The sequence below is a fragment of the Aureobasidium subglaciale genome (assembly GCF_000721755.1).
Source record: "Aureobasidium subglaciale EXF-2481 unplaced genomic scaffold scaffold_8, whole genome shotgun sequence".
NCBI classification, from domain to species: Eukaryota; Fungi; Ascomycota; class Dothideomycetes; order Dothideales; family Saccotheciaceae; genus Aureobasidium; species Aureobasidium subglaciale.
Window position 1 is genome coordinate 698,715 of NW_013566987.1, and position 24,705 is coordinate 723,419.

The window sequence follows — 24,705 nt, forward strand, 5'->3', positions numbered from 1 at the left end:
AAGGGTGGAAGAATAGTCTGACAACGACGACGGTGCTTCCGGGGCAGAGGACGAAGGAGCGTCGGCAACAGTGTTTGCAGAAGTCGCAGAAAGGGAGGATTCGGCGTCAGTCAGCAAAGTGGGTGTCGAACGTGAAGACGTTGTGGATTCGGCGGTGCCGTTGAGCGGCGTCTGGCGTTTGTGTAGCCGTTGGTGCACCTCGTCGACGTGCTGCGCTGTAGCCCGTCCAGGACTGTGGTTTCTTATGTGAACATGAACTTCTTCAACTCGTTCGACCGGACGGATGTCCTGCAGTCCATGCGAAAAGGCAGTCGGAGATGGGGCGGGTGGACTGGCAGCCGAGGCGGACAATTTGCGCCGTTTGAAGAGGCGCTCCATGGTTTGGGGCGGTTATCGATACAGGAAATGAGAGCAGCGAATGCTCTTGACAGGAACGACAGTAATAGAGCCCGGTCCAGACTGGGCTGTAGCAAGTAGGATGTGGCTGCTATCAAAGAGCCGTGGTAGGTGATGGTGGTGGTAATTGTGCTTGTGACTTATGATTGAGATGGGACCATGGGAGCGGACGAGCTCTTGAAGTCACAAGGGTGCTGGGAAACGAATGGACGCCGGTAATCGAACCAGCAAACTGCCTCTGTCGCGACATGTCAGTATACGCACCTTTATAACGGCAGTCGAGAGGAATATGCAGAGCAGCTTGTCAAGAATGGCGTCTTACAGTGTGTAATTGATGCTTGGCGCAAGCTCAAAATACAATCAGACAGAAGTCTGTATGTACGGATGTCTTGGAAGCGAAAGCGTGTGAGCAACGCTCCGGGTGCAGGTCAGATTTCTTGATGTTAATCTTTCGCGCCGTCTACGAGTACTTTGATTTACTGCCTATGTAACGACGACGACGACTAGAGAGACCACGCCGCTGAGCGGGGTCAAGTACCAGCCAGCAGTCGGTATGTCGAAATACAAGGAAGAGCACACGACAGCGTGTGCGAGGAAACGTCCGGGATGGGGAGGGAATGCGTCGAGTTGGGCAGGGACGTGATGAACAAAAAAACAACAGCAACAACGACGACTACTTCCAGCTTGAAAGTCTCCGACGACAGACGAAAGCAAAGCGAAGAAGCGGCAGAAGCAGAAGCCTGTGCTTCAAGGTTGCACGACTTTCACTAACTTCGGCCCACGAGACCCTCTGGCTCTCAAACGGTCCCGCCGCCGCCAAACATGGGCCACCATCCATTCAACCCAAATCTCCGCTGCCCTGATCGATACCGCCATCATCGCTTGCGACATGGGTAGTTTGCTAGGGTTGCGCAAGCCAACGAGATTACTTCATCCTCGTTCGCCTCTATTTCCATCATGTCGCCGTCCGCTGCTGTTTCCTCTTGTTCTTAGCCTGTATGCGTGTGCCCACGGCTCGATCGTCTGTTCCTATGATCCATCACTATCCCTGCAGGTACTGCCGCAAGTCGTGGCTATTTTCCACTCCATCTGCTCCACTTGCTCTTTTTTCTGTGGCCTAGCCAATATGCATCTCGCCGTCTGACGTCGAATCGCCGCCCAGAAGTACAACAAAGCCCTGCAGCTGTAAGGGAGTCTTCATGGTCCTCGTTTCAAGTTTCCACTACATGACACGCAAGGAATAGTTGCTTGTTATGGCATCATCGCGTGCGCAACAATGTCCACCGTATGCGAGGGTGCTGTAGTCATATTCCCTGCATCAAAATCTGCCACTTCGCTCTGCCGTCAAGCTTGTGTTACATCTCGTATTCTCACGATTCAAGATCGATCTCATACGGCTGGTGTCAATATTTGAGCATTGCCGAGAAACTTTAACGCCTATCTATCTGTATCTATTTCCGGGAAATAGTTCCGTTGAACCTGCAAAAGCGCGCTAAAGATCCAAGCTTCTGCTGTGCCCGACGTCACAACATTCTCACCGCCAGTGGTACCATCCCTAAACAACACCTCCTGAGAGCCGCATTTACCCTGTGACTACACTGAAACTAGTTGCATGTTTGACTTCTGGATTTGCCAAGCTCCAGACAACTTCACTCGGCATGTCAAAAGAAGGCAATCATCAGAGGACTGGTGGACCTCCACCTCTACCGCCGCGACAAGCGTCAGGCGCAGACCTCTTGGTGTCAGAGGACTTTGAAGACGACGACTTGCCCCCGCCATCTTACGAATCTCTGACGACCACGTCGTATGGAAACGACTATCTCTCACTTGCGCAGAACGATCCACGTTTGAAGTCAACACAATCGTTGTTGCCTTCGCCGTCAGATGAACAAGGTGATAGAAGGAAATTACTCCTTGTATTTATCCATGGATTCATGGGTGATGAGACCAGCTTCCAGAGCTTCCCGGCTCATGTACATAGTCTTGTAGCTGCATTACTGTCGGAAACACACACTGTTCATACAAAGATTTATCCGAGGTATAGGTCAAAGAAGAAGATCGATTTCGCGCGAGATGACTTTAGTCGTTGGTAAGATTGATGCAATAACTCGTCCAGCACTCATCTGACTGATTCTCAGGCTGAAACCTCACGAAGGACCGACTACAGATGTGATATTGTTAGGTCACAGTATGGGTGGCTTGCTTTGCGCCGAGGTGGTCTTGATTCCATCCCTTGCAGATGGCTCTCTACGCCACCGTCTGATCGGTACTGTCAACTTCGATGTTCCTTTTCTGGGTATGCATCCAAGGGTCATCAAGGTCGGCTTGGCTAGCATCTTCAGTCCAGCTCCAGGTCCTCAAAAGTCGCCGCATGATGATGAACACACGCCATCTGTCTCGAGTATGCAGACTGGTGGGGACTATTTCGATGACAGATCAACCGCAAGTGCTTCTACGTCAAACCTAAAACTTGCGTCAAGCCCATTCTCGCCCTCTCAGCTCGACCCCAACTACAATCCAGCCTTCAAGAATGATGTGGTTCTTCCTGTTAGGAAAGGCTGGGAAGGAGCTTGGTACTTTCTCAACAAGCATTCTAGTGATCTCAGAACAGCTACCAAGCAATTGGTGAAGTCACATCTCGAGTTTGGAGGTGCCATGGCAGATTACAGCGGCTTGAAACTCCGATATACCCGAATTCGAGGTCTCGAGGAGCAGGGTGAGCGAACGAGAAAAGCAGTCATAGGTAGCTCTGTCGCTCCTCCAAGAGTCCGCTTCGTGAACTACTACACTTCCAGCACAGGTCGGCCAAAGGAACCTAAAACACCAATGTCGCCTGAGATATCTGTTGAAACTCCAACGATGACAGGCGGAGTAATCGACGGAGATCATAAGATAATGCAAGAGGACGAAGAAAAGTACTCCGAGGAGTTCGCCCCAAGAGACAACGAATTGCTCGAAACAGATGATGACATCAAGGACTTCGAGGCTGCAGAAATGAATGGCATGTCGGCGATGGACCATCTGGACCCTGCCCCCATGTCGGATGCGGGCAATGATACTTCGGATATCGAGTCTTGGATCGATGCGACAGAACATATTGAAATTGCCCAAGCCAATTCAACGACAATCGCGGACCAACAAGGCACTGCTTCGGACAAGCTTGAAGAAGACGTAGACACACATACAGCCTCGTCAGACAAATCGCCTGAAGCTGCAACATCTACTCTGCAGGAACTACCGCCTATACCTGATCCACCTGCAAAACCTGAGAAACCACCATTCTTTTCGGACAAAGACTCCAGAAAACTCGCAGAGAAAGAGTATGAGAGGGTACTGAAACTGTACTTCCGAGCAGTCAAGGATCGCGAAAAGGCACTCAAGGATCGTGAAAAGCTAGAAAAGAAGCGCGAACGTCAAGCAATTAAGGAAGGTAAGAAGGCAGAGAAGGAAGTCATGAAGGGCGACAAGAACAAGGAGAAGGAGCGTAAGAAAACTATCGAGAGGAGGGAAACCGATCAAGAGTCGATCATGGCGACAGAGCAAAAAGACGCTAAGAAAGAGTGGAAAGCTGCTCTGGATCATTCTTGGAACGACGACGATTCCACGATTGAGCCGCTCTCGAAGCATACTTCGTCGATGCAGTCTACCGTCATGTCCACTCAAGGCACTGAACCACGTTACGGCGAGGAGCAGAAGCCTTTCAAAGATCGCACATTCTGCACTCTTCCACCCAAGGATGGCTCTGGCAACAGAGACCCCACTTGGGTGCGTGTGCTGATGAAGGACGTTGACTTGGTCGAAGCGCACTGTGGTCTCTTCACGCCAGATGACCACGATGGCAGATATGAGAAGCTGATCGGTGACGTGGGAGATAGGATCTGCCAATGGGTTGGAGAGGCAGAAAGCGAGAGAATCGCTAGAGACTTTGATGCACAAGGCTAAGTAAATCTTCGATTGTTGTCGCGACCGAATTACTTCACAACCACCAGTAGCCCATCATACTGATCTCCTCGTTCTTTCGTCTTCTCCGGGTGCGTGTATCGTGAGTGGCCGAGTTGAGAACAGCGCGATTTTGGAAGGAGCGCTGGTCACACTTTCCTAATCTGCTATGCTAGCTGGATTTTCCCAGGCAAAAGCCCTCGATGCTGGAATGTATCTTCTGCGATCTGATTTGACTACCTAACTATTCTCACCTCAAACAAGACGAGGCGAAATGGCCAGAGGAGGTCCCAGTATCCAATCCTTCTTCCCTTCTCGGGCGCCACCTTCTAAAGGCCAACTTCGAGCCTTGTCACCAAACCCAGGCGACGGATTCACCCAGGAAGAACTTGACACTTCTCTGACTCCCCTACAGCAAGACAATTGGGTTCCGTCTGCAAACTATGACGAGTTTGATATCGACTCTCTTGTCCCCGGACCAAGTCGAATCAAGATCATGGGTCGAATTGTGAATTTGTTCGAAAGCTCGCCCAAGACAAAATTGTCTGCCGGAGCAAAGGGATCCCTCCACCTCGTAGTCAAGGACGATACAGGTGTTGTCACTGTAAGTGTAGTACTTGGCATTGTTCCACTGGCTTCAACTGAATCATGACTAGATCAAATTGTCCGACACCATGCTTCTATACGAGCCACAACTTGGTCAACTCGTTGCAATCTGGGCCACTTATATCGCAAATGGAGACAAGGGCTCCTTCCCTTGCGCAGTCGCGCCACTCTACATCAAAATCTTCCCCGAAAAAGACAAGAGTTCACACATTCGGATCTTGGACGTCGATGAGTCCACTGATCTCCTTTGCAGGAAGCCAATCGATCATGAATATGGCCTGATGTCACTCAAGAACTTCATACAAGGTGGCTTTGAAGTGAAAGATTCGAAGGTACTTGTTGTTGTGAAAAGTATCAGTGCACGTAGGAAAAGTAAGCAGAGTATCGAAATTTTGGTATATCCAAAGCTGACGAGATTAGAAACAAAGAAGGATGGAACCCAAGTGCATCTCGTAGAGGTTGGTCTTATGGATGACACTGATGGAGCAGTACTCTCACTCTGGGGTATTGCTTCGACCAGTTCGAATCAATGGCGACCATCGCAGACCGTATTACTGATCACAAGCCCCGGACTGAATGTCTCGCACAAGAACTGGCTAGCACTGGCGTCCGATACGTTCATCGACGTCGATCCGGATATTTCTGGAGCCACAACACTTCGAACGTTCGCTGGACGCATGATCAGAAGACAGAGTGTCAATTCTGTCTTTCCTCACGAAGGTACGGCTTGATACATGTCCTATTCTTCTCGAGCTTCATCTCATGTTCTATCAGAGTACGATGCATGGGTTATGACCAGACCCAATGAGCATGTCCTATATACGCTCGCAGACGTAGATGATCGGTATGTTGAGATTATCTCAGTGTGCAGCAATTCTAACCTGAAGTGAAAAGCGCTCGCGAAAGACCAGGAGATGAGTTTGAAGGCTATCTGAGCATGATCATCGTCGAGCTCAACATGACCACGCTAAGGCAGCAGAACATGCTTATGTGCAATGAATGGTACGGATTGGATGGAAGACACTATTCGAGATCGATCAGTTTATTGACAGAATAGTAGCTGCGGCATCCCTTTGTACGCAAACTCGACCACTTTTAAGTGCAAGCATTGTGATAAGCAGGTGCCGCTCCGGATCAACCCACGACTTGTACGTGTGATCAAATCAGATAAGCCTAGTGTGAATGCTAACTCTAGCAGATCGGCAAGCTGGTTGACGAGAGTGGATGTATCGGTACTGGCAAACTCATGCTGTCAGATTACTCGTGGACACGACTTCTAGGAAGAACGGCCGAGGATCTGATTCACAGCAGTGCGAGTGAGCTGAAACACGTGGAACATCGAATGCTTCACGCTCGTATCACGCTGCGATTCTGGTGGAGTAGCAAGGTTGGTAAACTTGTCATCTCGGAAGTCTTGGAGTGACGGAACATGTTCGGAAGATGATGTCGAGAATTTGCTTTGCCTTTGCCGCAAGACACTGGGTTGCAAGAGATGTGAATTGATAGAGCGTATAATATTGGTGAGCCGGGCAACCCTGTCATGCTGCGATAAGATAAGGAAGTTTAATAAGAAAGTGAGCCACGTTCAAGCATGACGAACTTCCGGAGCCACGAGAATCACGACATACAGACCATGACACAAGAAAGCAATAGCAGTCGTCGCGACTGGCGGGACATGTTTGCGGTGCCCATAGTCATCAAGCAGGTGTTTGCAAAGTTTCCTCTTACAAGCTACACGCCAAATGCGCTACCGACGCGCTCGCCGACGCATCGAGACGAACACACGCTCTACACCTGGACGACGACAGAAGGCTCCGCCACACACAACATCTCCTTCAACCCGACATGTCTGAAATGGCAGACCTACCTCCTCTTCCAAGGCATTGCCTTTCGCACCCGATCCTCCAACAACCACGCCTCCCCCTCTGGCTCTCTACCCTTCCTCCTCCCAGCCGATTCGCAGAATCCTGTCGCATCCAGTAAACTCGAAGCCTGGTCACACACGAATAGCACGAGTAAAAGTTCGGACATACAAACGCCGCGTCAAGATGTGTATGCATCACTACTCGACCACGCTGTGAGAAGAGCATGGCTCTACCTCCTCTACCTCGACCCCGACAACTTTGACAACGTCGCTCGTCGCCTCTACGTTACTCCCTCCTCTTCAAACACTTTTGTCGCTCTAGCAATCTCACACCAATTGCGCAATGCCGCAAATCAAGAGCTATTGAAAATTACACCTGTTGTGAAAGCAGAGGACATATTGAAGGAAGCCGTGGATGCCTTTTCCGCCTTGTCGACGCTGCTGGGCGGAGATACTTGGTTCTTTGGTCAAGAGAAGCCTGGGTTGTTTGATGCGAGTGTGTTTGCTTATACCCATCTTTTGCTGCATGAAGAGATGGGGTGGAGGAATAATCCGTTGGCTGAGCAGTTGGCTACGTTCCAGAATTTGGTGATGCATCGTGAGCGTATCTTGAGCGGTTATTACGAGCGATGAAGAGAAGTAATACGGACTTCTCATCTCTTGTTAGACTTTTCGGCATTGTACATATATTTCGGGTTTGTATCAAAAGGTGGATATACGGATTCATGGCTTCGGGCTTGTCAATACAACAGCATCATCAACACTCAGTCGCTAGGCGATCACAGTACAACCCGTTCCATCTCATCTTCTGCGTCGGCGTCGACAACACCTTGAACTGTCAAAACGCACAATCTTTTTTGAGATGACATCTAAAGCAGTTGGAGTATAGGTTTGTACCGTCTCCCATGATAGCAACAACTCATGCTATCAGAAAAGAAACTGTGCATCTTCGCACAGCCCCCCACATTTTCCGAAGACTGGTATCGAAGGATGATCCCGGGTGTGTCACCCATTTTCGTCATACCCACTCTCCTTCACGGTAGCCAAGTGTAATAGGCAGCTGTAAAAATGCACAATCTTTTCCGCATAAAGTCCTTTGCAGTGGAGATACGATCTCAAGTCAGCTCTCCAGAACGACCGTAGGGGATGGAAACGTACTGTGCATTTCCACAGCCCCTCACGTTTATTATCACTGACACGGGAGAGTGACATTGGGTTGATCGTATTTTTTCTCTCGACATATCTGCTCTCCTTGACGATAGAGAATAATAATAACATTACTGTGAAAAGGCATGATCTTTTTTGAACACATGGCGTTACAGCGGAGATAGATCTACGAATAGGCTCTCCCTTAATAGCCTTCGGTTTTGGCAATGAAATGTGCATATCTACAGTCACTTGCATCTCTGACTACTGAAGTCGAAGGACTTTCGCAAGCATATCGCTTTTCTCTGTTATGCAACTCTCCATGATGATTTCATGAGAGTGAAAAAGGGCCGTGGAAACGCACAGTTATTTTCTGGTATGAGTGAGCCTCCATGGAGAGACGACGAGACAGCAGCATTCAGTAGCCACTTTCATCTACGATAGATCAGAGCAACAAGCAGCAGTAAAAAGGCACAGTCGTGTTCTGGTACGAGAGAGTCCTCACGGAGGGATGATAAGATAGCTGCTCTCGGGAGTTCTCGCTCTATTACGAGATGAGACGGTAAAGAGACATTGAATCGAAGCTCGATTTGGCGGACGATCTTGAGGAGACGTTCCCGGTCACGCGCAACCCATCTTTCCGCGTTTCCAGTCTTGATGTAGCCATGTATGCAGAGACGCTTGGTCGAGAAGATCTTGGATAGTGACCTGCTCAGCCTATCCGATGTCCATTCCAGGATGTCAGCGTCGACACATGACCATTTGGATGACTTTGCAGTCCTGGCCTTGAGTTTGTATGGCACCTTCATACGAATAAGGGTACTGTTGGTCGCTTTTTCCAACACTTTGAGGCGAGCTTCTTTTGTCTGGGGGCCGTTGAAGAACTCTGAAAGATGTGATTGAAGTGCTGGGTCGTGGATATGTTTCATGTAGTTCAAAGCTACTGTAGTTACTGCGACGTTACCCTTGCAATGGTATCTCAGTCGACCGTTGCACTCGTAAAAGGCGAAGATACCATCAACCGAAGGAAGGTTGGGGCTGTACTTGGTGTGACCCTCCAGGTGGGCGTCAGCTGCTGGGTTGATGTTCTTCGACCGGTAATCGTCAAAGTAAGCCGTCGAGTTTGTGATTATACCGCTGCAAATCTTGCCATGCTTCTTAGTAGATCTTCTGCTGCTCTGGCGTTTTGAAATCTAAGTCGAGGTTCCCGCACTCATTTTTGAACGCTCCCTTGAGACTCTTCTCGAGGATGAAGCTCACCATGTTTCGTGGCGTCACATTGCGTTCTCTGATTTGGCAGAACAAGCAGATCCAGACTCCGCGCCAGTCCTGTTGCCGGCTCTCGTAGACTAGCATCTCGAGACAATTGCCACATGCATGGAACGAGGTCTTCTTCAAAGAAGCGTTGCAATGACAAGTGTTGCTTGGAGGCTTTCCCGAACCGATCTCTTGGTTGATGATATCTGCAGCTTCGGCTAATACCAATAGCGCCTGTCTCACATCACCAGTTTCAATATAGCATGCTGCTGCTGCATTTATGGCTGGCAATGCTCTGGCGGCATTTGGCGATTGAATCATCACCTTTGGTAACCACACGCCCAAATCGTCTCTGACGGCCTTGCATATTTGGATGTATTGAAGGATCTGCACGTCGACAAGCATGAACATGGGCTGACCTCTGTAAACTCCTCTCCGAGCTACATTGAGGTTAGCTCCATATCATGAATGCAGTTCTCTGCGACTCACCTTTTCTGGTGCTACCGAACGTCTGAGCTTCCATGTCTTGGATCTTTTGAATGTCTGCCTTCGTTGCGATTGTGTCTGTAAAGACCCAAGCCATGTACTGATAGTACTTGAGTCATGTCACGAAGCTTTGCATCGACGATCGTTGGAGCGGCTTTGGTGAATGTCTTGACTTGCCGTGAATTATCGACCATCTTCCGGTATTCGGATTGCGAACGGTCGGTCGTAACCTCTTCTTCGCTCTTCAAGCCAGGGATATCCGGCCATGGCAGGTTGACATTTACCTTCGCAGCCGGTGCAATTGGGCGATCTTCAGCCTTCCATTTCGACATGATATCGAGAGGAGGATGGAGGCTTGCCAGGGATGATGAACGGAAGAGTTACAGAAGTTGGTCCGACGGGTTTGAAGAGGTGGACAATAGCTCGCCAGCAGACCTGGTTGAAAGAGGGAAAGGTCAAACGCTCTGCACGGAAGTCGATGACGAAGGCCTCTTGCGTTGAAGCCTCTCTTGAGAAAGGCACCTCTTTCCATTTGCGGCGAAATGAGTTACGTCTGTTCCTGCCCACGGAGGTAACGTTGAGACGTCCGACATCTTGTGTGAGCGTCGCCCGCCGTGGCTTCCTTCCCTGTAGCGATCTCGACACCACAATCGGCTGATGTAGATGTAAAGGTTAGGGATTGGATGTCGAGAACAGTCGGTGATATAGCTTATCGTCACATGTCAGGTTGTCATATATATGCTGCGGCAAGTGTTGCATGAGGTGAAGTTGACTTGCGCATGCGCGAGCGTTGCACGCCAAGGAGGCAGAAGCGCAGCGTTCGATCGCGATTTTGTCAGACTCAATAAAGCTTGAAGCTCGCACACCCCCAAAACTCCGGTTGCGTGGCGCAATGGGTAAGTGCCCTTTGAACAGACATAACCGTGTAACGAATTCCCAAACTAACTGAGAATTAGTAGCGCGTTGCCCTCCTAAGGCAAAAGTTGCGGTTTCGAGTACCGTCGTAACCTTTTTTTTTCTGACGATTTGTGACCGTCACAAATCACATCGCTCAATTATTAGAAATGCAAAGCAATTTTGAAGCCTGAATTTTGGAAGCGCCCTCCTGGACTGTGGGATTCCCTGTGTTGCTTCCCGCGGCTTGGCGTCACGTCTCATGTGTCGTATTTGAACAAAAGGCATGCCTGGAGGCTGAGCTACGGGTCCAATAGTGAAGCCTGTAGTGGTTCAAAGTCATACATGGGTGGATGGCCAACTGCGCTACCTGAGACTTCTCTGAGTCTCCAACGTGAAGATTTGGAACGAGGAAAGCATTGCCAGCAAATTTACAAGCAAAGATAGATGCTGGGGAGTGTTCTCACCACTAATGACAACATGGTAAAATCGATAATTGTTGATTTTCGAGCATTGCTGGCCTCGATTCTGAAGAGAAAGACCATTATACGCCCAGTTTAGCACCGCTTACAGTAGGGGGACAAAGAAGTGGATAACGAGGATTGCTCTTACATTATGCTTAAATCTCGCAAATCATGTACAGGCATTCATAGACCTATATTGATATGTCCAGGTGTGGGTTCCTGGTCAGCTAGAACCCCAGCCCATGCACTCCAGTCCAAAGCGCTATCATCGAGAAGCAGAGGCATACCTAGCTCAGTATCTGTCTGCGTCAAGAAGTCTCCTACCAAAGGACCAAAAAGGGCCATTTCCGTGGTAACAGTATCGGGACGACTGGCCGCGGGACTAGCCTGAACCATGGTAGAAGCTTCGCTAGATTCTCCTCTTGAGGCCTTGAAGGTAACAATAGACCGTAGAACAGCATCTAGGTGACCGCAGAACTCTGATGCTGCTAAGTTACCTAGCATACTCAATTGGCGTAGGAGGTGAGTCGCAGATTCCAAGTCGTTCTGGTGCGCCTTGGCATGGCTGTCGGGTGCTAGGCTTGATATTGCTAGAACGGTGGCTGAAGCGAAGAGATACTGCGCAGATAAATAATCAAGGGTGAAAAAGGACCCATTCACCCAGCTACGCATCAGTAGGCGGTAGCTGTGGCCTGCCGAGTGGGAGCATGTAGATGCCAATGCTAGAGTAGCCTGAGATATCTCTTCTGTCGCGCCACCGATCCTGTTCGAAATCCTGAAGACGTGGAGTAATATTGGTCGAGTGGCTAAGATGACGCACTGGTTGAATGACAAATGTAGCATCACAATGTGTCGTGCAATCTGACTCGAAGCATCTTCCTGCCGCAACTGCATGCTCGGTGGTAACGCTTCGACCCAGTCTCGAAGCTTGCGGAAAATGGCTTGTACTCGTTGCGAGAAGGTGTCCGGAAGCTTTCTTCGACTGTATAGACTACCGATGATGCCGCCAGCGATACGAGCTAGACTGATACTAGCAGTAAGGTAGTCGGCGTCTATGAAGTCGTCCTTTTGTGATTGCGTCAGACCTTCGTCGGTCGGAAGGTCTGTTTCGACATCCTCGTCTTTCAGTGAAGTTGGGTAACCGACTTTGCTGCTCATCATTCTGTCCAGAACATACATCGTCCACCACAGACGTACTCTTCGTTGTCTGGCTGCTTTGTCTGGTAGCTGTCGTTCTGCCATGTTTTGATATAGACCTATTGTCAAGCCTAACCTTATAGCGGAACCGATGTAACGGAATGCGCTATGCCTTCTGTTCATGACCGAGTTGTAGAGAGCAAACATTACAAGAATCTCGATATGGTCAATCTTGGGCCGTTCCGGAATGACGCGCAGGATAGTCTTGGCTCTTGCGAAGTAGTGCAGTCCAGGAAGTGCACCTGTATTGTCCAACGGTGATCTGATAGAGTACGCTTCTCCCAGTGCAAAGAGCACGAACAACTTGCATACTGCTAGCTGGTCGAGAGATCGCAAGTCTTGATAAGCGCGGTCAAGCGTGGCTCGTACTGCAGAGGCAGGACACAAGTGGTAGCACTTGCCAATCGTGTTGAGAGCAGTGTTTACTAAGAGGAAAGCCTGAGGTCTGCTGGGCCATTGCGCAGTTGTGTTGAGAGCGGCATCCAGTTGGGGGTCTGACTTACGTTAGATCACGGTTCCAGCTTAGCAGTAGTCGCACCTACCTTTGATGAATGAAGTTCTCGGAATATGGTTCTCGGCCTCAACGCTCACCAACAGCTGACGTACTCTTGTCGAAAAGCCAGTACAAGCAGCCTCGCCTATATAGATAGGACTGGGATCATATGGCAAGAACCATGCTTCTTTCTCAATGAGAGGATTATCTCCTCGCTTCTCATCGTCTGTGTTTGTGATGTCTGTAGTGTCCTCATGGCTTTCTTCATCATTCACGCTTCGTTTGAGGCGATCGTTCTCGGCCAGTAATTGCTGTATGTAACTAGGGAAGATCAGAATCGTGTTTTCACTGCCTGCTCAGTACTGATTCACCTTTCATTCACAGTCACTTTACGATCTCGCATAGGGTACTCACACGTCTTGTCAGACTGTAAGCAGTTCTTGCAAGGCTTCTCGCCATCACATTTGGTCTTTTGGTCATGACAGCGTCGACATCTGTGTCTGCAGTCAGTCTTCGTACACGAGCCTTCAAGATCTATGGTTGTGCGCACGCGACCGTCTTTCTTTTCTGACGTTTGCTGGGAGGCTGCGAACCTTCAATAGAAGAGCGGAGAGACTCCATTATGGCCGAGACGTCCCAGCGCACATAACGCGTGTAGATGCAAAGTGCTGTCCGGCTTCTCAAGCCGATCAGAAACAGCAAGCACGGCCTCACCCCAACCTCTCCGGCCGGTATCGCACATGCTTTGCCGACTCCAGCCATTCGAGCATGACTGCTTGAACCATAAGAGAGAACTCCCAACCGGCAGATCTCCCGTAAATATTGGCCTGAGGCTCGCAACTCGTACTTGCAAAAGCTTCATGAAGCGATTATCGATTCTCTGTAATTGCCGTGTTTTTCGGACCTGCCCGTCGGCCGATGCAAACCGCCATCAAATCTAGCCTTCACATGCAGAAGATGCAGAGATTTTTCTTCTCGTGCAGCCATGGAACCATCAATTGGGAGTCTAGATAGATCCTTCGAAAAAGTTGCATAGGGCTTGCCTTGTCATCATCATTTCCTCGGCTGCTGCGTGAATGCGAAAAGGGCAGCGAGGTGCATGGCCACAATAGCAAGTGGTCCCGACGAAGGTGCTGCACGCCGATTCGTGCGCAGACAGCGCGACGCCTTGCCAAATCTGGCAACTATAGCAATAACGTTGTCGCCCGACCAATCGAAATCTTGCGCGGGGGCGAGACCGGGGTCGCTATCCAGGTTTGTTACTCGATACTATCGAGCAATTGTGCGTTTCTTGTGCAGATTATGCATATCCGTCGAGCTTATCCTCCTTTCTTACTCGATGTGATCGAGCAACCACACGTTTTTGCTTCTCAGATGGCAGATATCGCCAAACATGGACGGCACATCATGGATAGAGTCTCAGAGATAAGACTGATTCTGCCTCGGGTTGTTCAGGATGATTGACATACATAAGAGACCTCTGATCCGCTCCATTTTGTAATGGATATCATTGACTTTGATACATTCATTACGACGACCACATATTAGGTCAACATCAGAGGGTGTCTTGTTTACATACCTTATACAACGCCTATAACATTTTTTCCTTCCGTATACATCGTCCATACGCACAATCTACAATGGCACAACGAACGAAAGTCTCTCGTGCCTTGAAGGCACTTGAGGTCCGCCACGAACCCGGTCTCACCGATGTCCAACTCATGCTCAACAACGACGACCTGAAGCCTGTGGAGCCAGAACGTAGACAATGGGGTGCATGGCACTTCGTCGCCTTCTGGATGGCCGACTCCTTCAACATCAACACATGGATGATCTCGAGTGCCAGTGTTCAGGATGGCCTCTCATGGTGGCAATCCTGGATCTGTGTCTGGATAGGATACACAATCGCTGCCATCTTCGTCGTTCTCACTGGTCGCATTGGAGCAAAATATCACATCTCTTTCCCAGTCGTCTCCCGTTCCAGTTTCGGTATCTGGGGAGGTCTTTGGCCCGTCTTCAACCGTGCAGCCATGGCCTGTGTCTGGTATGGAGTCCAAAGTTGGATTGGAGGTACTTGCGTGTACCTCATGATTCGCAGTATCTGGCCTAGCTGGGACAAGTACGGCCTCGGCGGACCCAAGAACACATTGTCAGAGTCTTCTGGTACCAACACTCGCGACTTCGTCTCCTTCTTCCTTTTCTGGCTATGCTCTCTGCCCGCACTGTGGTTCCCTGTCCACAAGATCCGCCACCTCTTCGCAGTAAAGTCCGTTGTTGCACCCGCAGCTGGTATTGCCTTCTTCATCTGGGCTATTGTCAGAGCACACGGTCTCGGTCCCATCGTTCGTCAGCCTGCTAAGCTCGAGGGTGGTGAGCTTGGCTGGGCTATCGTCAAGGGCATCATGAGCGCTGTTGCCAACTTTGCTGGTAAGTCTAGAGACAAATCCTTGTCAGAGAAACACATACTGACCCTATAACAGCTCTGATCATGAACAACCCCGACTTCAGCAGATTTGCAAAGCGTCCCGAGAGCGCCATGCTGCCCCAGCTCATCACCATCCCTGTTGGTTTCGCTGTCACCTCCTTCATCGGCATCATCGTCTCTTCCTCGTCAGCTGTCATCTACGGTCAACCCGTCTGGTCACCCCTGACGCTACTCGAAAACTTCCTCAACGACGCCAATGTCGGTGGAGCAACACGCTTCGGTGTCTTTGTCATCGCTGCCGCCTTCTCGCTCGCTCAACTCGGTACCAACATCGCTGCCAACTCCGTTTCGGCTGGTACAGATATGACAGCTTTGTTCCCTCGCTTCCTGTCCATCAGAAGAGGATCATACATCTGCGCCATTATTGGTCTCTGCATGTGCCCATGGAACTTGATGAGCTCGAGCAACAACTTCACCACCTACCTCTCCGCCTACAGTGTGTTCCTGTCTTCAATCGCTGGTGTTATGGTCTGCGACTATTACTTTGTTCGTAAAGGATACCTTCAAGTCAGAAACCTGTACTCCGCAGACAAGACTGGACCATACTACTTCACCTACGGTGTACACTGGAGAGCATACGCTGCCTACATCGCTGGTATCCTCATCAACGTTGTCGGTTTCGCTGGTGCAGTGGGTCAAAAGGTTCCCAAGGGCGCAACTTACATCTACAACCTCAACTACTTCTGCGGCTTCTTCATTGCAGCAATCACGTACTGGATCTTGTGCAAGGTCTCTCCCATTCCTGCGACAAGTGAGACTTGGCTTGAGGTCGATGATGATGGTGAGCCCAACAGCTTGGCGTACGATGGACAGTACGATGAGGAAGCCATGGGTGAGATGTCGAAGGATGGAAAGAAGCCTGATACCAAGGTTGTACCTTACTGAGCTTTGAGGTTGGCGGTGGTCGTTGTGGTTGATGATTTATGATTATGGATGTTGGGTACCTTGGTAGTGTCAAATTTTGGTTGATAGACGTAGGTTTTAGAATGCATAATGTTTCAAGCAGTAAATATTTCGCTCGTTGTTCGTCAAGTGCTGAGATTCGTCATGGGTGTGGTGAGGCCGAGGCTAATTTGTAGCCAAATCCGGATTAGCTTTTTCCAAGTTTAGCTTCGAGTGATATTGAGAAGGACAGCTGGATCTTGACCCTGAGCATTCTTTTGAAACCATTCGATAGAAAATTGACCCGCCAAAAATCTTCGACTTCATATCCCTTCTCTTTCCTTTCCCTTCGACTCTGAGAAAACGGACAACTCTCTTGCAGGACAACACCGGACTTGTGACTGTACTTTTGGACGTTGCATAAAACCTTAACCATCATGGCGAGCAATGGCGAATTGAAACAGAGAAGTGAGGGCGAAGTACTGGATGAGAAGGCCTTACTACAAAGGCAGGTCGACGGTCTTGCGACGGATCGGTCCTCGTCAGGAAGTGCCCAGACGACGAAGAACCTCTTGTTTTGCGTCGGAGGAATTTATGCGTCTTTGTGAGTATCATGCCCCTGAGAAACATGTGTATACAAGAAACTAACAAATCAGTCTCACATGGGGTGTTCTTCAAGAACGCATCACAACAACCGAGTATGGTAATTCTCTGGCTCCGGAAAAGTTCAACTCTCCAGTGTTCATCAACACAATACAATCGACATTCGCGGCATTACTTGGATATCTTTACGTGCTATTCACACGCAAGCAGCCACACGACCTTCCTATTTTCCCAAGCCGCAGCATCGTGTTTCCCATGTTCTTGGTTGCAATCACGTCCTCTCTGGCTTCTCCTTTTGGATATGCATCTCTGAAGCATGTCGACTACATTACTTTCATCCTGGCCAAGTCATGCAAGCTTCTCCCAGTCATGGCTCTGCATGTAACACTCTTCCGCCGCAAGTACCCTCTTTACAAGTACTGCGTTGTGGCACTTGTGACAGCAGGTGTAGCTGTGTTCACTCTGCATCATCCTACCTCTTCCAAGAAGAAGGGAGCAGATGGTAGCAGTGCATGGGGACTTCTTCTTCTCGGCATCAACTTGCTTTTCGACGGCCTGACCAACTCGACTCAGGACCACATTTACAAGTCGTACAGACCTTACACCGGACAACAGATGATGTGTGCACTCAACATGATCAGCACCGTGCTGACATCGGTGTATCTATTTGTTTCTCCATACATTGCTTCTACACCGGTCGGAGCATATCTCGGTATGAGTGCCAGTTCGGGAGGTGAATTGAATTATGCCATCGACTTCATCACAAGACACCCAAGTGTTGGTTGGGACATTTTCGCGTTTGCAGCCTGTGGTGCTTTGGGTCAAATGTTTATCTGTGAGTTTTCTGCCATGTTTGCGCGATTCGAGACCCGGAAGCTAATTGATGTGCACAGTCTACACTCTTTCAACCTTTGGATCGCTCCTTTTGGTCACCGTCACAGTCACCAGAAAGATGCTCACCATGATTCTGTCAGTGGTCTGGTTCGGTCATCGTCTCAGCCCCATGCAATGGGTTGGTGTTGGCCTGGTATTTGGCGGTGTCTTTGTTGAAGCACAGCTTTCTAAGCAAGAGAAGCTTGCCAAGGACAGAGCAAAGCAGGTGGAGGTGAAGAAGTCTTCTTGAGTAGACAAAACATGGTACTTTTCATATGTAAAAAGTCGAGTTCATTACAGTAGGAGTGCAGGCAACTCCGGAGAAGAATCAGAATAGAGCACTAGAAGATTCGGGTATACATGCTTCCGAGCAGTACTACTGTTCATCTTTACTTGGCAAACTCATGGCCTCATCAAATAGGTAAAGCTGTCGCAATTCGCAAGAACCTGTTTCCATGGCAGAGTTTCCGGACGTGGTCGGATGCAGCAAGTGCCCGTTGGAAGCTCACCTCTACTTTTGTGTGGCTTTCCACGCGTATCGAGACTGCAAAAGCCTACTGGCAAGTTCCAATAGCAAGCTCATGATAATCTTACAAGCTGGTAGATGCGAGTCTGTATTGCGATTGTCCAAGGAGCCATAATCGCTCCGAGTCAAGATGACCAATCCTGAGTCTCTATCCAAAGCGAAATCGTGATGAATGTCCTCACACAAGCGTCCGTCTCGAGACGAGTTGCAAGCTTGAACGAAGAGGTGGCCCAAGCTTCCACCTTCCCCCACGAAGGTGCGCGAAAGTGAAAGTGTGATGTCATGGCTACCTCAGCTGTCGTCTCCACTCAAGGCGAGTAAAGGAAGCTATAAACACTTGGATCGCTCGTACCTCTTGACAGTCTTCATCTTCCAATCAACTTTTCAATCTCTTCGAACCACTTTCAAACACCAGGAACCAACTACACATAATCACTACTGCCAAAATGTTCCGCTCCACCATCATCCGCAACGCTCGCCTCTTCAGCACCAACGCGCGCTTCCAAAAGTCCGTCACCGAGACCGTCAAGGAGACCGCCCAAGCAGTCGACAGGACAATTTCCGATGCCGCCGTCAAGGGTATCGAGAAGGGTGGTATGTATCTTTTCCCCGTTTGCCCTCGTCCATCTCTCCTCCACTCTTCCTGCTCTCCACTTTCTTCCAACCATCCCACTAACACTTTCCTCCCTCCCAGAACAAGCAGCCGCCACCATCAAGCAAGCCACAAACCTCTCCGCCGGCGAAGTAAAGGGCAAGGCCTACGAAGTCGCTGGCGAAGCCTCCGGAAAAGCCTCTGAACTCACTGGCGCAGCAAAGGGCAAGGCCGCCGAGCTCAGCAAGACCTCTCCCGACTCCGTAGCAGAGGCCGAGGGTATGGTCAAGGGAAAGGCCAACCAGCTTTCCGGTCAGGCAAAGGGAAAGATTGCGGAGGTCAAGGGAAAGATGTAAAGTCGCCTTTCGCTGCTTTGAACTTCACCCGACACCGACTACCCTTCTTTGCTACGCTATGATTACGAGACGACACTTTAAGTTTTTATGCGGCTTTTTCTTTTGAAAGGCTGCGACGACGGTACAGGCGCAGCGGTCCTGTGCTGTCTTCGTTTTCTTACAATTCAACAATCTTGTAACTCTTTGCCTCTTCTGCTTGTGTCATCTTCATCTTCTTCATGGCATGTGCTGTCTTTACTTCCGCGTCGCATATCTACGTCAAGGTCAACCAGTCTGCTGCTCTCGAAGCATACCAGCTTCGATCGTTCCTCAAATGTCTGTCAATCAGACACGCTAATTACCTGTTCCGACAGAAGGAATAGTCATATCTCGTGTACCCATTACATGTCTTGATCGGTGCTAATTCAGGTACATGGATTCGATTCCCCTCCTAGCTCCTTGTTCCTCGGCAGTGCTTCTCCCCTCCTAGCTCCTTGTTCCTCGGCAGTGCTTCTCCCCTTGTAGCTTAATACCTGGCAGGCGCCGGAAAGGTGCTTTGTAGATAGCTGAAACGAATAAGAAGCAACACTTTGCTGGATCAGTGCGGATCGAAGTTTGGAAAAGTCCATGTATGCGGGACAACCCTGTCTGTCTAAATCCAAAGGCACAATCGCCAACGACCACATCCTCGATATACTAAGGTTATTACGTGTTTGGCCTATATTACCTTTTATATACACTCTACGGCATTATAATATAATCTAGCTACTATTCGAGTCTACTATCAGTTACATTAAACTAATCATTAAATCCTTCCGGAGCTGCGTTATAATAACTATGTTAATTTAAAAATAGAGCATTTTTAGAAAGCGGTAGACGGCATACCCTAGGGCAGTGATAGATGATAGAGTAGTATCGGCACTAGCCACATAGCATGTGACAAGACTTAGGTGACAGGAGATTATAAGGGTGGTTGCTACGTGACGGGAGAAATGTGAAACCAGGGTGATACAAGAAATGACAGCGCTTGGTCGTTTGAGAAGAAAATATATTGAGAAAGAAAAGAGAATACATTGAATAGCAAGAAGCCATTGATCAAAGCTTCGCCTTAGAAAAGCCTCCTCTTGCTCTGTGCCCTCAAACTTCCTCGGCCATGAATCCCTAATTCCATACGAATGCTACCCGCACCAGATGAGGATGAATCAACTCAAATGCCTCGCTCTGCCATGACATCGTTCTTGCATATACCACAAAGTGACATATCGCACTTGTCACACTCCCATGCTACGTCTCCTGTGGCGGTATGCTTGTATCTGTCTGGAGGACTCGGACTTCTTGATGAGGAGTTGACGTTGGTCTTCTGAATTGTTGCATACGTCCTGGAGAAACAACGGAAGCATTCGGTGCCAAGTGGCACACCCCTGCTGTACGCATGATCAGGGAGTTTTGCAGGTCTGAACTCATGTAGGCATGACCAGATCGGAGCATGGCGTTCATCGTCAGGTTCTTCGCCAAAGAAAGCACCATTGTTTTCCCAAACACGTCGACCGCCAGCGTCAAGGTTGACTGGACGCTCAGTGAAAGCTGCCGGCGCAACGGCTTCCATTCGGACGTTGGAGGTGTTGTCTGCTGGTGCAGTGATGGCTGGTGATGTCAAGACAGCGGCCGGAACAGCTTCATCAGTACTCTGGGCTTCCTGTAGAAGGGGTCCGGCAGGAGGAGTTTCAACCTCATCATCGTTGTAGTCCTCACCGTCCTCACTGTCGGGATCAGGTGGCGTGCAACCCCCGTCACACTGATCTATAGGCGAGAGACAGCCCCAGCACCAATGAGCGCCACAACGACATTGCATGTGACGACAACCATACATTTTCTTCACTCCATGACCGCAACGAGGACATTTCTTGTAGCCGTACGTCTTAAGCATTGCCAACTCGTGATCTTGAGCAGTGGTATCGCATGGTTCTCCGAAGTGAGCAACCTGCTTACAGCTAGGGCATATACCGATATGACAACCTGGACAAGAGAAGCAAGCACCAGTAGGTAGAGCTGTGAATTTACTGTTGGGTCGAGATCTGATGCTGCTGATTTCCTGCCACAAGCGCTTGCGCATCTCTTCGGCGCTCAAAGCAAGTGGGAAATGCGCAGGCATCGAGCGAACGCTGTTGACGAGTCGATTGAAGTCGGTAGTGAACTCGTCGATATTGGCGTAACGCGGCGATTTTGCGTAAATGTCGTTCAACCAGAGCATATGCCGCTTTGGAAGCTTCCAATCCTCAACCTTGATATGAGCAGGATCGGTAGGTCCCCTGAAAAAACGAGAACAGGGAGCGTGCTTGAGCCTTATCAAGATAGCAGGAAGCTCCTGTTTAATAAGACCCCAAAGGTTGATAGCGTTTGTAGGGGGTGGCAGGAGAACAGCACCGTCCGGGATGAAGCGTGAGCACTTGGGAACAGGGCAGTAAGTCTTCCTGACAGAAAGCCATTCTTCGAACTTTAGGCGATATTCGTCGGCTTCGATGGTAGAGAGAAAGTCCAGTGCAATGGTGATTGGAAGAATGGCACAGCATCTCGGGGGCATGCAATCCGAGTCGCGGGTAGCACTCAGGAACATCCTTCTCAGGCAATCTGCGCAGTATGAGAGAGTGCAGTGGCGGCACGGTTGGACGACGGGAGCTCCGTTGGCATCAAAACAGACTTGGCATTCTGGTTTGACGTCTTTGGCTGGAGGCACTTCTTCAACCTTGATATGAGTGGGCAGTGTCTGCGGATGTGTTTCTGGGGAAGCGTCTGGCTCCACAGGGCAAGGAAGCGCAGCATGGGGAGACAGCTGAGGAGGGAGAGGGTGAGGTTGCGCCATGATCACGTGCAATGGTTGATCGAGGCGTGGAGGCTGGGTCTGAAGATATAGAACGTCTGCAATAGAAGGTCTGGCAGAGGTGAAACCAGGCTCGGGCACAAGAGGGTGAGGCTGCTCGAAAGTGAAAGGCGACGATGGAGGAGGTGGATGAGACAGTGACTCGGGAGATGCATCGTGTCGTTCTGTTACGTGTCGGCGCGGCGATCGACGAGGCGGAGGGTAGTAGGGTCCGGATTCCGGAGACTCTCCAGCCACACGACGAGATCTTCGAAGAGCATGTTCGAGCGGGCTTTGGTCGAGAGTACGCAACTGCCCAGTTGCACGTCTTGTGCTTCTACAAGACGACATGATGAATGTACCGACGGCAAAAGGCTGCAGTACTGACGTGTCTGGAGGATTGTTTCTAGATGCACGGGGCACGACGGGATGATGGGTGCTTCGGTCTTCTTGCACACGACGAGGGCTCAGACGAGCCAAGTGGATGCGCGAACGAACGCTTTGTTTGATGCGTTGAAAGAGCTCACCGATGCTGCGTAGCGTCAGGAGAGGGCGACGACGGTTCTGGAGTTGGCGAAGCCCATGTGCTGCTCGAGAGTGGTCCATGAAGCTGCTTCTAGTCAATCCATCGGCCTCCCACACGAGGCATCATGAGGTCTCGGACGTACCTGTTCAACAATTACCCTATCACTGCTTTCTGCTTCTGGAAGACTCAATCGTGCTTGGAGGATCAGCTGAGGTCATAAGTCGAATGTCTTTCGGAGGAATGCTTGACACGAAAAGTCAATGTCTACTGCCTGGAACAGGAAAGTATTCATATCCTCAAATCGGCAAGCACGATTAACTGCCATGTGCTTCGACGTCACCCACAAATCAAGAAAGAGCCATCGAGACTCCAGTGGTCAAGGAAAAATGCATGGGTATACTTATCTAAATCCTATCTGCATCTTCAAACTGTCCCTAGTTTGAAGCTAGAACTCTATCTCAATCCATCCCAGAACGCCTCATTGAATAGACAGCCTCATCTTAGTTGCTTCCATCCTTGTTCGACGACTTTACCAACCAGGTGAGGAGATCGACTTTCGTCACAACACCCACAGCCTTGTACCCACCCTTGTCTGATATTTTTTCGGTGACAATGGCCGCGCTGTTGTACTCGAAGAAGCGGCTCAACGCACTCAACTTGGTATCTTTTGTGATCTCGACAAACTGTCTACGCTGGGGATGGCTCTCGGTCTCGCTGCTTGTAGCTGCCTTCTTGCGTTCCTCGGGAGTCTTGATGCTGATGTCCTGAGTATTTGTCACGACCTCGTTGATTTTGGTGAAGTCGAACATGACATCGCTGACGCGAGAGTGGCCAGATGCACGACCAGACGACAGGTACGACAGAAGGTTTCCGAGTGTGACGAGACCCACAAGGCGCGAGCCAGTACCCTTAGAGACGGGAAGCTGATCAAAGCCCTTCTCACGCATGGTCTCGATGGCCTCACCACAGGCAGAGTCTCCCGAGATGGTTGTGACAGGCTTCAGGCGCAGATCCCGAATTGTAGCATCACCGTAGCCATCCTTGCTCTTGCTGTCTTCTGACTTGGCGATCGGTGCGGTCGGGGTGGAGAATGGAGGAGCAGCGGGGAGAAGGTCGTTTGCGGCCAACCAATCATCGTCAACGAACTGTAAACAAGATTAATAACACGCCAAAGGTGTGACAACTACGGGACAAACGAACCTTGCTCAAGTAACTTCTGATGCTGTCGGGCAGGACAACAACGACAACATCATCTTCAGTCAGGTCAAGGTCTACACAGGCCTTGACACAGGCGGCCATGGCACTGCCACTGCTTCCTCCGACCAAGAGACCCTCTTCTCTGATCAACTTTCTCGAGTACTCGAAACTTGTGCGGTCATCGGTCTTGAACCAGTGGTCGACGCCTTGCTGATCCAGAACGTCAGGAATGAAATCGTAGCCAATGCCCTCAACCTTGTAGGGCTTGTCCTTGTGGTCGTCGTTCAAAGTGGCAGGTAGAGCAAGGATACTGCCTTGAGGATCGGCAGCGATGATCTTGACATCCTTGTTGTGCTTTCTAATACCTCTTGCCAGACCAGTGATGGTGCCACCGGTACCAGCACCGGCGACGAGGGCAGTGATCTTGCCGTCGGTCTGAGCCCAGATCTCTTCGGCAGTGCCGAGCTCGTGAGCTCTTGGGTTGTCCGGGTTGATGTACTGGTCCAGGATGACGGCACCAGGGATTTCCTTTTCCAGTCTTCTGGCAACACCAATGTGACTCTCAGGGCTGTCGTAGGCGGCCTGAGTCGGGGTTCTGATGATCTCAGCACCGAGAGCCTTGAGGACGGCGACCTTCTCTTGGGACATCTTCTCGGGCAGAGTGATGATGACTTTGTAACCCTTGACGGCTCCTACAAGAGCAAGACCGATACCAGTGTTTCCAGAGGTGGGCTCGATCAGTGTGGTCTTTGAAGGGTGGATGCGGCCTGAGGCCTCTGCGGCTTCGATCATGCGAAGAGCGATGCGGTCCTTGACACTGCCACCGGCGTTGAAGAACTCGAGCTTGGCATAGATGGTGGGCTTGAGGCCGAGCGCTTGCGGGATCTTGTTAAGGCGAACAAGAGGAGTGTTGCCGATCTGCTCGGTGATGGTCGACATGACGACCGGCGGGTGTCTGGGGTGCGACTTGATCGACATGGTGGATGTTGACCTATGTGTTGTGGTATTTGGGGGATGAAGGGGAGAATGAACGGGAAGAGCAAAAGCAGAGAGGTATGAGAGCGGGAGGCAGAGAAAAACACTGTCT

At 50.1% G+C, this 24,705-nt stretch overlaps 11 protein-coding genes across 11 annotated transcripts; 6 read left to right on the forward strand and 5 right to left on the reverse strand.

Annotated features, from left to right (window-relative positions):
- Positions 1-2,054: 2,054 nt before the first annotated feature.
- AUEXF2481DRAFT_4436 (uncharacterized protein) lies at positions 2,055-4,338 on the forward strand (the record flags this gene model as incomplete). Its single annotated transcript, XM_013488992.1, has 2 exons — positions 2,055-2,485; positions 2,535-4,338. 2 exons carry the CDS (start codon positions 2,055-2,057, stop codon positions 4,336-4,338), a joined length of 2,235 nt encoding a protein of 744 aa, XP_013344446.1.
- A 271-nt stretch (positions 4,339-4,609) lies between these two features.
- On the forward strand, positions 4,610-6,364 carry AUEXF2481DRAFT_4437 (uncharacterized protein; the record flags this gene model as incomplete). Its single annotated transcript, XM_013488993.1, has 7 exons — positions 4,610-4,939; positions 4,992-5,313; positions 5,362-5,661; positions 5,716-5,785; positions 5,836-5,943; positions 6,002-6,089; positions 6,140-6,364. The coding sequence occupies 7 exons, from the start codon at positions 4,610-4,612 to the stop codon at positions 6,362-6,364; spliced, it is 1,443 nt and encodes a 480-aa protein (XP_013344447.1).
- Positions 6,365-6,574: 210 nt separating this feature from the next.
- AUEXF2481DRAFT_4438 (uncharacterized protein) lies at positions 6,575-7,438 on the forward strand (the record flags this gene model as incomplete). The annotated part of the gene is made up of 1 exon (XM_013488994.1): positions 6,575-7,438. The coding sequence occupies one exon, from the start codon at positions 6,575-6,577 to the stop codon at positions 7,436-7,438; it is 864 nt and encodes a 287-aa protein (XP_013344448.1).
- A 186-nt stretch (positions 7,439-7,624) lies between these two features.
- AUEXF2481DRAFT_667611 (uncharacterized protein) lies at positions 7,625-8,296 on the reverse strand. Its single transcript, XM_013489303.1, has one exon. It carries the CDS (start codon positions 8,207-8,209, stop codon positions 7,811-7,813), a length of 399 nt encoding a protein of 132 aa, XP_013344757.1. The 5' UTR covers positions 8,210-8,296; the 3' UTR covers positions 7,625-7,810.
- Positions 8,297-8,382: 86 nt separating this feature from the next.
- AUEXF2481DRAFT_28898 (uncharacterized protein) lies at positions 8,383-10,026 on the reverse strand (the record flags this gene model as incomplete). The annotated part of the gene is made up of 4 exons (XM_013489059.1): positions 8,383-9,129; positions 9,212-9,648; positions 9,698-9,772; positions 9,819-10,026. 4 exons carry the CDS (start codon positions 10,024-10,026, stop codon positions 8,383-8,385), a joined length of 1,467 nt encoding a protein of 488 aa, XP_013344513.1.
- Positions 10,027-10,808: 782 nt separating this feature from the next.
- On the reverse strand, positions 10,809-13,602 carry AUEXF2481DRAFT_39284 (uncharacterized protein). The gene is made up of 4 exons (XM_013489148.1): positions 13,293-13,602; positions 13,114-13,236; positions 12,792-13,063; positions 10,809-12,743 (listed from the first exon to the last, which is right to left on the reverse strand). The coding sequence occupies exons 1-4, from the start codon at positions 13,502-13,504 to the stop codon at positions 11,236-11,238; spliced, it is 2,115 nt and encodes a 704-aa protein (XP_013344602.1). The 5' UTR covers positions 13,505-13,602; the 3' UTR covers positions 10,809-11,235.
- A 780-nt stretch (positions 13,603-14,382) lies between these two features.
- Positions 14,383-16,112, forward strand: AUEXF2481DRAFT_64941 (uncharacterized protein; the record flags this gene model as incomplete). Its single annotated transcript, XM_013489206.1, has 2 exons — positions 14,383-15,169; positions 15,223-16,112. The coding sequence occupies 2 exons, from the start codon at positions 14,383-14,385 to the stop codon at positions 16,110-16,112; spliced, it is 1,677 nt and encodes a 558-aa protein (XP_013344660.1).
- A 283-nt stretch (positions 16,113-16,395) lies between these two features.
- On the forward strand, positions 16,396-18,045 carry AUEXF2481DRAFT_39286 (uncharacterized protein). The gene is made up of 3 exons (XM_013489149.1): positions 16,396-16,713; positions 16,766-17,547; positions 17,606-18,045. The coding sequence occupies exons 1-3, from the start codon at positions 16,547-16,549 to the stop codon at positions 17,833-17,835; spliced, it is 1,179 nt and encodes a 392-aa protein (XP_013344603.1). The 5' UTR covers positions 16,396-16,546; the 3' UTR covers positions 17,836-18,045.
- Positions 18,046-18,557: 512 nt separating this feature from the next.
- On the forward strand, positions 18,558-19,059 carry AUEXF2481DRAFT_4443 (uncharacterized protein; the record flags this gene model as incomplete). The annotated part of the gene is made up of 2 exons (XM_013488995.1): positions 18,558-18,705; positions 18,806-19,059. The coding sequence occupies 2 exons, from the start codon at positions 18,558-18,560 to the stop codon at positions 19,057-19,059; spliced, it is 402 nt and encodes a 133-aa protein (XP_013344449.1).
- Positions 19,060-20,245: 1,186 nt separating this feature from the next.
- AUEXF2481DRAFT_28903 (uncharacterized protein) lies at positions 20,246-22,501 on the reverse strand (the record flags this gene model as incomplete). The annotated part of the gene is made up of 1 exon (XM_013489060.1): positions 20,246-22,501. One exon carries the CDS (start codon positions 22,499-22,501, stop codon positions 20,246-20,248), a length of 2,256 nt encoding a protein of 751 aa, XP_013344514.1.
- Positions 22,502-22,921: 420 nt separating this feature from the next.
- Positions 22,922-24,596, reverse strand: AUEXF2481DRAFT_4445 (uncharacterized protein; the record flags this gene model as incomplete). Its single annotated transcript, XM_013488996.1, has 2 exons — positions 22,922-23,566; positions 23,622-24,596. 2 exons carry the CDS (start codon positions 24,594-24,596, stop codon positions 22,922-22,924), a joined length of 1,620 nt encoding a protein of 539 aa, XP_013344450.1.
- Between the last annotated feature and the right edge of the window lie 109 nt (positions 24,597-24,705).

What these genes read in the sequence shown, in the direction of transcription:
- AUEXF2481DRAFT_667611 (XM_013489303.1), bottom strand. Translation starts at nt 8,209, where the DNA reads ATGCAAGTGACTGTAGATATGCACATTTCATTGCCAAAACCGAAGGCT.
- AUEXF2481DRAFT_39284 (XM_013489148.1), bottom strand. Translation starts at nt 13,504, where the DNA reads ATGGCTGGAGTCGGCAAAGCATGTGCGATACCGGCCGGAGAGGTTGGG. An exon ending in CAGAAAAGAAAGACGGTCGC is followed by an intron (nt 13,237 to 13,292) that starts GTGCGCACAACC and finishes CTGCAGACACAG; the next exon opens with ATGTCGACGCTGTCATGACC. An exon ending in GAGAACTTCATTCATCAAAG is followed by an intron (nt 12,744 to 12,791) that starts GTAGGTGCGACT and finishes AACGTAAGTCAG; the next exon opens with ACCCCCAACTGGATGCCGCT.
- AUEXF2481DRAFT_39286 (XM_013489149.1), top strand. Translation starts at nt 16,547, where the DNA reads ATGGCGAGCAATGGCGAATTGAAACAGAGAAGTGAGGGCGAAGTACTG. An exon ending in GGAGGAATTTATGCGTCTTT is followed by an intron (nt 16,714 to 16,765) that starts GTGAGTATCATG and finishes CTAACAAATCAG; the next exon opens with TCTCACATGGGGTGTTCTTC. An exon ending in TTTGGGTCAAATGTTTATCT is followed by an intron (nt 17,548 to 17,605) that starts GTGAGTTTTCTG and finishes TGATGTGCACAG; the next exon opens with TCTACACTCTTTCAACCTTT.